This window comes from Ceratotherium simum, chromosome 12 (genome assembly GCF_057802395.1).
Source record: "Ceratotherium simum simum isolate JZ-2026a chromosome 12, ASM5780239v1, whole genome shotgun sequence".
In the NCBI taxonomy this organism is placed as follows: Eukaryota; Metazoa; Chordata; class Mammalia; order Perissodactyla; family Rhinocerotidae; genus Ceratotherium; species Ceratotherium simum.
In genome coordinates this window covers 72,483,786-72,497,575 of record NC_141911.1, presented here as the reverse complement: position 1 = coordinate 72,497,575, position 13,790 = coordinate 72,483,786, and the positions used below count along the sequence as shown (strand labels likewise).

General features: G+C 39.0%; 1 protein-coding gene across 1 annotated transcript in view; it reads left to right on the top strand.

The window, feature by feature from the left end:
- ARHGEF38 (Rho guanine nucleotide exchange factor 38) overlaps positions 1 to 6,571 on the top strand; it is a 112,784-nt gene extending 106,213 nt beyond the window's left edge. The window contains exon 14 of the mRNA XM_004426612.3: positions 6,380 to 6,571. Within this exon, the coding sequence (XP_004426669.1) occupies positions 6,380 to 6,565 (186 nt within the window). The 3' untranslated portion in view covers positions 6,566 to 6,571. The remainder of the gene's footprint in view (positions 1 to 6,379) is intronic.
- The last annotated feature ends 7,219 nt before the right edge of the window (positions 6,572 to 13,790 follow it).

Genomic DNA, 13,790 nt, shown 5'->3' with positions numbered 1-13,790 from the left:
AAATTTATATTATAATACCGATTGATTAATGAATTTCTATCGGTGAAATCTATATACGTGATTAAATGTCTTGGCAGACATTGCCATATCCCAGTAACCTAGGACAGACATTTGAGGACAAGACTTGTCAAGAGACCCTACAGCCAGCTGGACGTGGAGCTCTGGTTCTTACGTGGCTTCCCGGGGCCACTGGAGTCAGCAGCTCCCTCAGGCTCTTTCAGCATGGTATTTGTAGTCTAAAACCGTGTCCAGTTCCTACAAGCTGCTACTGCAAAATTATTCTCTGCGAGTAATCCTGTCAATATGTATCATGTGAATTATGTCCATTAAAGTTTCCATTACCATGAGAGGAAAAAATGAGATAATTTTCTTTTGCTCAAAATAGAAAGTATATTGATGGTATCTCTCTGTAAAGTGCTGTTTGTTCTCCTTTTCCTCTGAGTTTGGAAGCAATTCAAAGCAGACCTTGGTATCAGGGACATAAATAGAAGTGTTATTACTAATGAAGCTGGACTAGAGAACGCAGCTGGGGTCTGTGGCCACGAGGGATCCCTGGATACTGCCCTCTGAGTTGAGATAACTCAGCCCAAACTGCAGAACTCGCCTGCGTATGGTCACAGTCTGTCCCAATAGACTCACTAGAAGTTGAAGAGGAGGCACCTGTTAGAAACCCCAGTACAAGGAGAGGAGAAGACAAGACCCATAGGAATATGGGTCAAGCTCCGATTGACCTGGACTGCAGTGGCGCTGTGATTTTTACACTAAAGTTGGGTTTTTAACCTGGAAGACCTGGAAGAATCAAAGGGGTCTATGAGTGGGATTTGGGGGGTTTCATGAATACCCTCAAATATGCTGGAAATTTTGTGCTTATGTGCCTGATTATGGTAAATGAAATCCATAGCTTTCAACAGGCTTTCAAAGGGAAATGCTATTTAGAAAGGTTAGAAGCCACTGCTCTCGAGGCTTACCTTGCTTGTCCGTTCTCCCACCCAAGCAAGAAGAAAGATTGTTGGATAAAGAGCCTCCAGCATTTTCTAGAATGGTTCTAGTGAATCAGAAGTCTTACTGGTAGGGTGAAAATACAACTTCTTATCTATAATGGGGCACTTTGGTTAATGAGGAGTGCCTACTTGATGAGACACTGTGACAGGTGTAATTTGGAGGTATGGCCACTCTGCTTACTGGGGCCTCAGAACCAGTCCATTCAGAGTCCTCCATGCACATCCCACACAGAAAGCACAGACTTTCTCTGAATGTTCTAGAAGCTCCCCTAAATTATGATCCAGAGCCTTTGTAGAATAGTGGAAATGGGCTAATGGATATTCACAACCTGGCAGTACAATTTACACTAAGGGACTTGATTTTTAACTTCTTTACTCCCTACTCTAAGCTATATCAAAGAGTATAACAAAAGCAGTCAAATGAATATGTCTTCCCATTCTAAGGTATTCTCCTTTTGCCCATCAAATAGGAATGGCATGATCTGTATTCATTTTCCATGCTGCATTAACAAATTATCACCAACTAAATGGCTTAAAACAACACAAATGTATTATCTCACAGTCTCCATGGTCAGAAGTCCAGGCACAGCTGAGCTGGGTGTTCTGCTTAGCATCTCTCATGGCTGCAATCTAGGTGTCTGCTGGTCTGTGTTCCTTTCTGAAACTCGGGGTTCTCTTCCAGGCTCATGGTTATTGGAAGAATTCAGTTCCTTGTTCCAGGAGGACTGAGGCCTCCACTTTCTTGCTGGCCATCAGCTGAGGACCACTTTCAACAACTAGAGGCTGCTTTCAGATCCTTGCCACGCAGCTGTCTCTATAGGCAGTTCACAACACGCCTATTTGCTTCTTCATGGCCACTAAGTGAGCATCTCTCTGGTTTCAAATCTCTCCCTTCAGAGAAGGCCTAGACTCTCTTTTAAAGGGCTCACCTGATTATGTCAGGCCCACTCAGGATAATCTTTGACTAACTCAAAGTCAACTTATTAGGGACCTTTTTAGGCACCTCTGCAAAATCTCTTTACCTTTGTCTTCTAATGTAACCTAATCACAGGAGCAAATCCCATCATATTCAGAGGGGATCATATAGGACATTCGACAGGGGTGGTCATCTTGGTGTCCATCTTAGTGTTCTGCCAACCACAGTATCTAAGATGCCTTGTTTGGCAAGCAGGCTGTTGGAGTAATGAGATGCAGTGTACTTCTCAAAGAGGGCCAGGTGTAATAATGTCTAAAACCCAGTGTTAGAGGGAAATTCAGTGTCTGAGAATCAGTCCTCTTTTCTTTTTCCACATAAATAATCCTAAGAACCCAACTTCTGACTTCTAAAAAGTTATTTGTTTTGCCACTGATCCTAAATTCATTGTCTGGTCCATCATCTTCACATTTTCAATGACTTATCATGGTAACGCTATATGTTGAGTATGTCATTGTTTAGAAAGTGCTTCAAAATTCAGCAGGCTGTAATGTCATGTATTTAAGTCGTCATTAAAATGATGCTTTAGAGAGCTATTTATTGACATGAAAACACTTTCAAATACATTTTTCAGTGAAAAAGTAGGTTGCAAAAGTTATGTATACTATAATTAATGTTTATTACCACTTCAGGAAGGTAGGTAGAAGGAAAAGAGGAAGAAGGAGAGAAGGAAGGAAAGAAATACAAGGTATTAATAGCAGTTGGGCGTGGTTTCTTTTTTTTTGCTTACCTTTATTTAGAATTATTTATAAAAATTACTTGTGTAGTTACAATACATAACTGTTAACTGAAGAACAGGAAAACTTGCTCTCGGAGGGTGAGAGAGAAGAATGAGCATTTTTCATTCAATATAACTATCTTGGCTTCCTGAGCCACATATGATATAATACTGGAAATGATGGTTTTGTAGTTTTTTGGTTTTGGAAAGGAACATTAAAATACATTGCGATTTCTGTTGTTGCTAATTGAGGATACGGGATGAAATCAACAAAATGAGATTCAGTGAAGAGAGGCGAAGCGGCCACTAAGGGAGGAGTAACTGAAACCACAGACACAGGGGATGCTGACCTGGCAGTGCTGTTACAGGGGACCGCTGGTTATGACCAGTGGGGACGGAGGGAGTGAGTTCATAATCCAGTACAGAGTGAGAAAGAACAGGTAACAGCTGTGGAGGACTGGGCTGTGTTCACAGAATATTGTGCATAAAATGAGCCAGAGATTCACAAAGGGCAAAGAAGCAACCAGTAAGATATATTTTAATAATGCCAAGGAAAAAGAGAAAAGGATCAGATGATTATGGCTTAAATTAATACAATTTTAATTAATTTGTCTGGACCAAAATATATTATTGTTGAAAGTTAGAAAGATACAGCCTAGAACAATTAAAATATTTTAAAAAATGAGAATCCTGGGGGCTAGCCCGGTGGCGCAAGTGGTTAAGTGCACGCGCTCCACTTTGGCGGCCCGGGGTTCGCCGGTTCGGATCCCGGGCGCGCACCAACGCACCGCTTGTCAAGCCATGCTGTGGCGGCGTCCCATATAAAGTAGAGGAAGATGGGCACAGATGTTAGCTCAGGGCCAGTCTTCCTCAGCAAAAAGAGGAGGATTGGCAGATGTTAGCTCAGGGCCGATCTTCCTCACAAAAAAAAAAATGAGAATCCTTCAGCTCTTAAACCTACAACTGGTTGAAAACTTCTAACTTGCAGTCTAATGTTATCTACTGCTGTCTTTTTAAGTGCAGAGTTAGTTCCATTTTGAGTATCTATCTTATGTTGAATGGAGGCATACACATATATGAAAACTGAAAAATGCTCATCCTAAATGAACTTTGGACTATGATCATCTAAAGTATTGAAAATACACATTATAATTTTGTACTTTAAAGTTACAATTTCATGAGAATCTATATTTAATGTTTAAAATATACGTGCTGCTATAATTTCTTTTTTTTTTAAAGATTTTATTTATTTATTTTTCCCCTCAAAGCCCCAGTAGATAGCTGTATGTCATAGTTGCACATCCTCTAGTTGCTGTATGTGGGACGCGTCCTCAGCATGGCTGGAGAAGCGGTGGGTCCGGTGCACACCCGGGATCCGAACCCGGGCCGCCAGCAGCGGAGCGTGTGCACTTAACTGCTAAGCCACGGGGCCGACCCCGTGCTGCTATAATTTCATACCAAGTAGATCTAGGTGGAAGATTTTGTATTCCCCTGGAGAGAACATGAGAGAACATGTGCCAAAGTGAAAGACCACAACAAATACTTAGGAACCATGTGTTAGGAGGTATTTTGACCTGCTCAAGCATCTATAGCTGCAGTGGTAAAGCATATACATCATGCACACAGATTACAAAAGATGGCTGGCAACTGCTAATGCAAACTCTTGTTCAGATTGTTCAGAAGCTGTATTACGGTACATCATATTCCTGAAAGCTTTTGCAAACCAAATCCTCCACTCTGCTCTTGTGGACCTATGCAGTGTTTTCACTTTCTAAACGGCAACAAAAGCAGCAGCAGCAACAACATATTAGAGACTTTCCACAAGAATACACCCTGCCCATCCTTGCTAGAACTGAGTTGGGTTCCTAAAGTATTGTGAGAACTAGACCAGGCACAGGACTTGGCGTTAGAAGCTGTGGTCCCAGCAGCACTGACCAGCTCTATGATTAGGAGCAGGTTACTTCTCCGAGTCACGGCGCACAGGGTTTTTGTGGATAAAGCACATTTGACTTGTAAACTGCCATGAGCTCTGTAAGAGGTGGTTTAGATTGCTGCCTCTCCATTGCTCAAGAATTTGTAGCATCTCTCTTTTTGTTGTCTTTACTTTTTTAAGTTACAAAATAATCCATGTCCAACATCTGTCTTGTATCTTGTAGGATACAAGATGATCTCATATGTTCTTGTATGATATCCAAGCCTCTCAGCCTAACTTTCATGTCAAAACAACATACACTTGAACTCCTACTGTGTGTGTACCAGGATGTGGCCAGTGGAGAAAAGCTGAAATGTGGCTCCTCTCCCCAAGGTGGAGCTCAAGCTAGAGTTGTCGAGATGACACATGAATCAGTGGTATCAGAATTTCATCCAAGTTCAATAACAGTTCAAGATCTAAAGAACTTACCTGTAACTACAGTCCCCCCCGTTGCCCATTCTCTTCCTGCTCAACGAAATCACCGTATTTCTCATAATTTCCTTTTCACGCTGACCCTCAATTTTGAGAGTCAATCTGTGTGCCTTTCCCACAGCATGCTGTTCTCACAAATTCATCTCTGTGCCTCTGACTATGACATATCCACCTCTTTATCAGCTTTGTCACCTATAAAAGGTTACCTCTTTCAAAAACAAGCTCACAATTAGCTGGTGGGTCACCTGCATGTGAAGGGTGGTTTTTTTGTTTTTGGGGTTTTTTGCGTGTGCCCTTTTGGGGGCATTTTTTTCCCTGGCTGGGTGGTAAGTTCTCTGATAATATATCTGGCACTCAATCAGTACTTAATAAATTTTGGCTATATGAATGAATGAATAAATGTTGTTAGTCAATTGCTTAATTTTATACCATAGCTAGGCATTTTTATCATCAGTCTTATGGTTTTAGTAGAAGAAGAACTCAACACTTATTCAGGGGCTTCTTATATATCTCGTAATTATGCAGTGTTCTTTTAAGGTTAGAGACTAATTCTTTTGACTGAGGTATGTTTTATTACTTTCTTTTAGGTCACTTAAAATAATTTAAAAATTATAAATTTAATATATTGTCATTATAAAGGTTTAGAAAATAGGAAACAAGTAAAAATGAAAATCACCTCTAATTCCACCATTCGAAGAAACTAACAAAATACACTTACACTGTACAGCTGATTTTATATCCTTGTTTTGCTTACTATTTCATCATAAGCATTTGCCCACGTTATTAGTCTCAGAAAGCACCACTTTTAATGACTACAAATTTCCTTAGTTAAGGGTCTAGAATTTAACTGTTCTCCTCTTGCTGCACCTTCAGTTTTATTCCCACCCCCTCCCACCTCTCCCCTTACTCATGGGTGTTGCGGTAACATCACTGTGCAAAAATCTCTGCCAATCTTTCTATTTCTGTAGAAGACATTCTTAGAGCTATTACTGAATAAAAAAGAATTAACATTTAAAAACACTTTAACAGAAACTGCGAGGTTGACTTCAAGCAGGGACAGTTTAGACTCCTCCCAACAGAACAGTAAGAAAGCCTATTGGACTCTATTCTCACTGGGGCTGTACTTGAGCAAAATAAATCCAACAGGAGGACTTACTGGGGAATGTGACTTTGAAAAAAATAAGAAAACCTTAGCATTCCGTCTAAAAGCTTGGAAACCTTTATAATGTTTGTTTAAATTTTTAGGTTCTGCTTTTAATAACGTCACTGGCTTCTTTGTCTAGATTTTCTATGCAGTTCATGCCTTTCAAGCACGGAGTGACCATGAACTCAGCCTTCAGGAATACCAAAGAGTTCATATACTTAGATTTTGTGACCTAAGTGGCAATGCAGAGTGGTGGTTGGCTGAAGCTCAAGGGCAGAAAGGATATGTGCCAGCTAACTACCTGGGGAAGATGACTTACGCTTAAGAAAACAAGCCTTCAACTGTTATTTTCTGGCAAGTTGTTGATGGACTACCTCATAAAACTGACACTACAAAATGCTGGCTCAGATATCAAGAAACCTCCAAACTACATGACCTGACACTTAAAACCTGATAAGGTTTTAAGAAAACTGTGCTTCTTAACAAGATTATTTCAAAATGTATTACGAAGAATACATGTTGACAGAAACACTGAACAGACAGCCCAAGCTCCAACATCACCGACGTGAAGTGGAAAGCTTTGAAAGGGTAGATGTGTTCTTTACCACCAGGAAAGGCTGGGTCTAAGGATAAGGTTTCTTCAATTTACTGTATTTTATTTTACTGTATTATGTATTTTGCCTCAAATGTTTTTGTTTTTCATATTTCTGTCTCACTCTTTTCAGATGCATGCATGTATACACATACACACATAAACATATGGTTTATACATATATGTACTGTATGACATGGATTATACATATGTACATAAACCCAGGAGCATACTAAATATACATAATAGGAATTGATCGACTAGAAGTCTTTAATGTGGAGCCTCTCTTTCATATAAGTTTTGAATGAAAAAACCTGAATAACATAGTAATATCAAACGTTTACTGACTGCATACTACACACCAGACACTGTTCTAAATGCTTCTGTGGTGACTTATTTGATACTTGCCACATTATGAGGAAACTGTGGCCAAAGGTGAAGTAATTGAGCCCAGGTCACACTCTAGGAAGTGTGTACGCACCTGCTGTTGGCAAAGCACGTGGTGATGCGGGGAAGGGACACCGATGAGGACCTCTTTCCTCTCGGGCCCACATGGAGGTGTTGAGAAGTTTTTCAAAAGCAAGGGCTACAAGAACTTCCATGATATTAGCCTAGGGCAAATGAAGTATCTAGATTTATTGTTTTTATGTTTATTCTTTTGCTTAAACACTTTTGAAAGTATAATTGTTTAAAAATGATCCTGCACGATGGCTAATGACACTTTAATGAGGAATTATTTTGGATTGCTCAATCATTTGGATGATGAATGGGGAGTGTGTGTTCCGTGTTCTGAGCCAAGATGTAGATATTTTTAGTTGCTGATTTGCATTTAGACAAGGCAGGCATCGAGGAGAACATTTGCTGTAATGCAATGTCCCAGGACACTGAACTTCAATTTGCGAATAGCTCAGAACTGTCCCCTAAGATTTCAGGCATGTTGAGTCAGAAGATTTTATCAAACTAAAGATGCTTCTTTGGAACAGAAAAAAGATTAAATTTGACTTAGTGGTTTCCTTTGAAAACCAAAATAAGGTGGACTTTCATTGTCCACATAAAATGTGCTAATATGACATTAAATTTTAAGATTTGTTCCTTTTTGAAAGATGTGATCTGTATAATGTATATTGTTACATATATTACTGAGGAATACAAATAACGAAATGAAGAGAGGTGCCGACATACATATATGACACGTACAAATTCATAATTCAGGATGACATTTATATGACAGAAAAATTTGCATTTTATATTACTCCTAAAATTCTTAATTTAAACTTGGTTTTATAAAGTTCTGATAAGTTGTTTTTACATAAAATATTTTCTTGAGTTGGGTACCAAAAGAAGACTCTCTTTTTCGGACACACAGGGATTTTTTATGTCTTTTGAATGGTCCTCTGTACCCAACAGTGAAACATAAGTAAATTCCAGTTTGCTCAGGGTAAAGCAAAAGGAAGTCAAAACTTGCTACTTGCCGACACTATGCACATGCCCCACAACCAAAATAGGGGGAAAGTGTGTGTGTGTGTGTGTGTGTGTGTGTGTATTTAAATGAGCTGTGACCTTAATATTCCCCCAGACATGAAGAATTGTGTAAGTAGCACATATCTGCTTATCTGGCTGAAATCAGGGGGTAGATGTATAGGAGAAGCTTTGTCTATTTGTGTGGTCCTAGGATTGATGCTTCCTGCTGACCTCTGAGGAAACCACACCAGTCAAGTGACAGCTGCAGTCAGCTGCTGAGCAGCAGTTGTAATGAAGCCGCCCACTGCAGTCCCCTCTGCTGTGGTGAACATCTATTGCTATAAAACTAGGTTGTTGCTGTTTTTAAATACACTACATTTCATATGCCATTTAGGCTTTATTTTTGTAACATTATACAATACCCTCATTTTCTAAGTATTTTGTTTAAAATCAAGTAATTGTGAGGTCAGACATTATTTTGTCAGGCTTAAGGGAAATAAAATCCCAAGATAGTTATGATGTGTATAAATCTTCAAGTTTAAAAAGCTAAAACTGTTGGTGATATCACTATAATTAAAATGAGGCATGCTAATGTAATTATTTCTTTATATTTTTAAAATTAAATGTTATTGTACAGTATAGAATTCTCTGAAATAGGTATTTCTACCAACAATGAAGAGAAAATTTTTGTGGCTGTTTTTCTTTGTAAAGCAAATAAACATGTTTATACATTTTATTTAGCTGCAGTCAGCTGCAGTATTTATTTTTAAATACAGATGCTCTAAACTAATATTATACATAATAAAGTTTAGAAATTATAAAAAATCCAATAATACAAAATTACCGTGGGTGCTTAAATCATGTGAAAAAGTCACAAAGCCACTAGTTGAACATTCCTTACATTTCAGAAAAATATCCTCTTTCATATTCACTGCTATAAAACAATTCTATGAAGGTTGAGTTGTGCAGAAGAGACAGAATGCACATTGTTAGTCATACAAATGCAGCATTGCATGAAATACTTTAAGTGCTGATATATTCCATATTTTGCCTAAAATGTAATTTGGACTTTTAGAGATGGCCATTAAGTGCTTGCCACTATTTGTGATGAATAATTTAGATGATTTACAAAAATTAGTGTTTTCACAACTGAAACGTGGAATTAAAAACTGTTCACTTTTCTCATAAGCTTCTTGGATTTTTGTCTATTGCAAAAATCCTCTCAAAACCATGTGAATAAAGAGAAGAAATCTTTATATTCTAAGATGGCAAGAAAATCGCTTTATTTAAATCATGTCTGTCATGACTATGGCTTCTTACGATACACAATGCACTGCTCAATAGTGTATACACCTACCCCTCACAAAATCTGAGCTAAAAACATGTAAGTGTACTTGATAGTTGTTGAGGAAGAAATTAAATTTCATTGACTGGAAGGACACTAGACTTTATACTCTCCAGGGATATATTACTATTTATAGAATGTTACTATTTTTAAAATCCAATTTTTTCAGTTACCTCCCTCTTCCTATACACACTAAATATATATAAAAACTCAGTCATCGGGGCCAGCCCGGTGGCATAGTGGTTAAGTTTGTGCCCTCCACTTTGGCAGACTGGAGTTCGCAGGTTCAGATCCCAGGCGTGGACCTACACACTGCTTACCAAGCCATGCTGTGGCAGACAACCCACATATAAAGTAGAGGAAGATGGACATGTATGTGAGCCCAGGGCCAATCTTGCTCACCAAAAAAAAAAAAAAAAAAAACTCAAGTCATTAAATTCTCTGTGATGTACAAGATTATTCCAATATAACAAATCTTCACTCTAGGGCTCCTAGAGTTCAAGCTGAGCCTCTGTGGGCTAGCTGCTGCTATCATATTACTCTCTAGATACAGGCAACATTTGCTTTAGTTTTTAGGGAAAACAAGTCACACTCTAGCATATACTGGAATGCGATGTTCTTGTTCAAAATCTAGAGGATGTAGTCTTAGTAAATTAAATAAAGCTTATCTTACTTTAAAAAACAATACTATAGTATGTAAATGTATTTATGGCTTTCTCTAATTGCTTATATAATTTTTATAATTATTGCATTAATAAAAATTTATTTGGGACCTGGCCCCGTGGCCAAGTGGTTCAAGTTCTGTGTGCTCTGCTTCAGCAGTCTGGGTTTGCAGGTTCAGATCCTGAGCATAGACCTACTCCACTCACCAGCCATGCTATGGCCGTGTCCCACATACAAAATAGAGGAAGACTGGCACAGATGTTAGCTCAGGGCCAATCTTTCTCAGCAAAAAAAAAAATTATTTCTGTAAAATGATGTATTTCCTATATAACCTATGGTTATTCCAATAAAATTTATAATCTCAGTTACCAATACACAGTACTACCACATCCATGTTAAGAGTCAGCATCACCTAACATTTGAATATGAGATGCCTTCCATTTTACCTCATTATCATCTGCGTTTTATAGAGCCAGCCCTGGTGGTCTAGCGGTTAAGATTCGGCGTTCTCATCACCAAGGCCCAGGTTCATTTCCTGGTCAGGGAACCACAGCACCCGTCTGTCGGTTGTCATACAGTGGTGGCTGCCTGTTGCTGTGACGCTGAAAGCTGTGCCACCAGGATTTCAGGTACCAGCAGGGTCACCCATGGTGCACAGGTTTCAGCGGAGCTTCCAGACTAGACAGACTAGGAAGGAGAACTGGCCACTCACTTCCGAAAAAACTGGCCATGAAAACCCAATGCATAGCAGCAGAGCATTGTCTGATACAGCGCCGAAGGTGAGAGGAAGGTGCAGAGAGACCTGGCAGGGCTCTGCTCTGCTGTGCACAGGTTGGTGACTAGGAGTCGGGATAGGCTCGAAGGCACCAACATTTTAAAGAGGAGGAAACCGAGGCTCACACAGCTAATGCGCAGAGGGGCTGGGATTCAAAACTAGGTTTTCTGACTTTAAGCTAGTGTTCTTTCAGTGTTTTCCTTTTTTTTTTGAAAGTCATTAAAATCTACGATTAACAATCTAACAGAAAGCACAATATGCAAAACAGAAAAGTGACACTGACCAAATTGCTACTAAAATGGGATTGGAACTTACAATCCTAGAAGCATACCTGTCGGCTCACCTACTTATCTGTATATTCCTTCACTGAGCTGACATATATTTACTGTGAGCTGCAGCGGGAACACCAGGGTGTGCAGGACGCAAGACTGCCCTCATACAGCTTAAATTCTACGGGAAAAACAAGCTACACAGAACAAAGTGAATCAGACGACAAACACGACCAGTGTAATGCTGGCCTCTTTCCTCACACATGCAGTTACGAAGCCTCTTAGCTTGTTTAATGAATGCAAACCCAGGTCTAAGAGCTCCCCGAAGACAACTAAACTCTAATACATACACCACATACACCTCTAGAAAAGAGCAAACCGAGTTTTATACATTGTTAGATGTATGCATGCTTATACATATGTGCAGATTCTAAATATATATTCATATGTACATATAACCTATAAAAAGAGCCATGCTCAATGAAAAATTACTCCCTAAACAAGTCTTCTCAAGTTCTCCCTCAAGTGTACCATAGAAATTAAAATACTTGCTTCTCTTCTCAACTCTATCCAGCACATGTGTTGACTACGACGGGATAACAATTTCCGTTTCCAGTGCCAGTGTGCATGCTGTGTGCACCACCCCTTTACTCTCTTGTAGGTACTGAGGCTACATGAACTGTGGGAGCTGCAGAGCTGAGCCTGTGTCAGGTCATTCTGTCCAGTTTAGTCCAAACTGGCCCTGAACTGTAAACAAAAACGATGGACTTTTTTTTGGTTTTTTGACCCTAAAGGAGATTTGGGGTTGATGCCAAATTGATGTTTAATCAACAGATGTTTCTGTTTTAAGAAAACAGATTTTAAACATGTAAATACATGTTTACTCCACTTTGTAAGTAATGGGAGATAATAACTGAGATCATCTTGAATTCTAATTTACCATAAATAATTTAGTGCCAAATATTTCTCCTTAGAAAAAGGTCAAGTTTAATTTAAAAAGCTTTATCTTCACAGAAATCATTTACCAGCACATTTTAGAATAACAATGTTAGAGAAATCTAGGGAAGTAAGGGAAGCCCCTGAGCTTAGAGGTTACAGTGAAGATTCAGTGACTCACATTAAAACTGAAGGAACAAGGCTGCTCAGTCTATTAAGTCTGGGAATCCACTGGATTTGCAGTTTCTGGATGAAATGAGGTATTCACAACGTACAAAACGGCCGCCGCGTTTTCTGTGAGAAAGACACCATTCCTCTGATCCAGAAAGCCTTGTGTCTTCCTCAGAATATACATGTAAAACAACGGCAGGCTAATTTGTTGGCTTGCAAATAAGGCAACAACTCAGACCCTTCACACTCTGTACACACACATACTTCAAAACAATCTCAAGAATTAATCATTATGTAGGAGCTTCTTTTATACAAAGTTAACTAAAATTAGGTAAAATGCCATAACGTTTTTGGGTAATAAAAATAAAACAGCACTCTTTTTCATGGTTTAGGAAGAAGCTATCAGTATGTAAACAAGTCAGAAATTATCTATCCATGAAGACTCTTGGAATGGGTGTTTTTCTCAAGAATTCTCAGGAATGTGTGTAACCAGGATAAATCACAATTCAACATTTATTAAGTATATACTATGTGCATATGTTACACTGGCAATGTGAGACAAGTGTTGCATTAAAAGGGTGCAGGCGTTCACAATCTATTTGAAGAGATAAATCCCTAAATAATTGATACAGGTGGTGAAAAAGGTAAAGACATAATACAGGGGTATGAGAAATCAATTATGAAAAATTAATTTTGAAAAAGGGGAGATGAACTATTTGGGTGGAGAGGGAGAATCAATTGAAATGAAGCTGGGAATGGACATTGAATATCCAGAATATTGGAGGGAAAGTAGAAAACTTTGTACTGGGTCATCCTGCCACCTTGTAAGGCACCTTATTCAGCAGGATCAATCCTAGGGCTTTGCTAAAAGAGGAACTACTCCTTTTTTTTAAATTCATATATGCTACCAGTCTTCTGGGATTCCGGAAGTTCTCATCAAGAATTAGTCATTCTAGCGGCCGGCCCAGTGATGTAGTGGTTAAGTTTGAGTGCTCCGCTTCAGCAGCCCAGGGTTCACAGGTTCGGATCCTGGGCCCAGACCTACGTACCGCTCATTAAGCCATGCTGTGGCAGGCGCCCCACGTATAAAATAGAGGAAGATGGGCACAGGTGTTAGCTCAGGGCCAGTCTTCCTCAGCAAAAAGAGGAGGATTGGCAGCAGATGTTAACTTAGGGCTGATATTCCTCACCAAAAAAAAGAATTAGTCATTCTAATCATTGTTTTCACTCACAGTATGGGAATTGTTAAAATAAAAACATTAAACAGATTTAAAATACCAAAGATTTCCAAGTTCTGTCAAATAACATTTAGTATTTTAAGGTAAGAAATAATAGAAA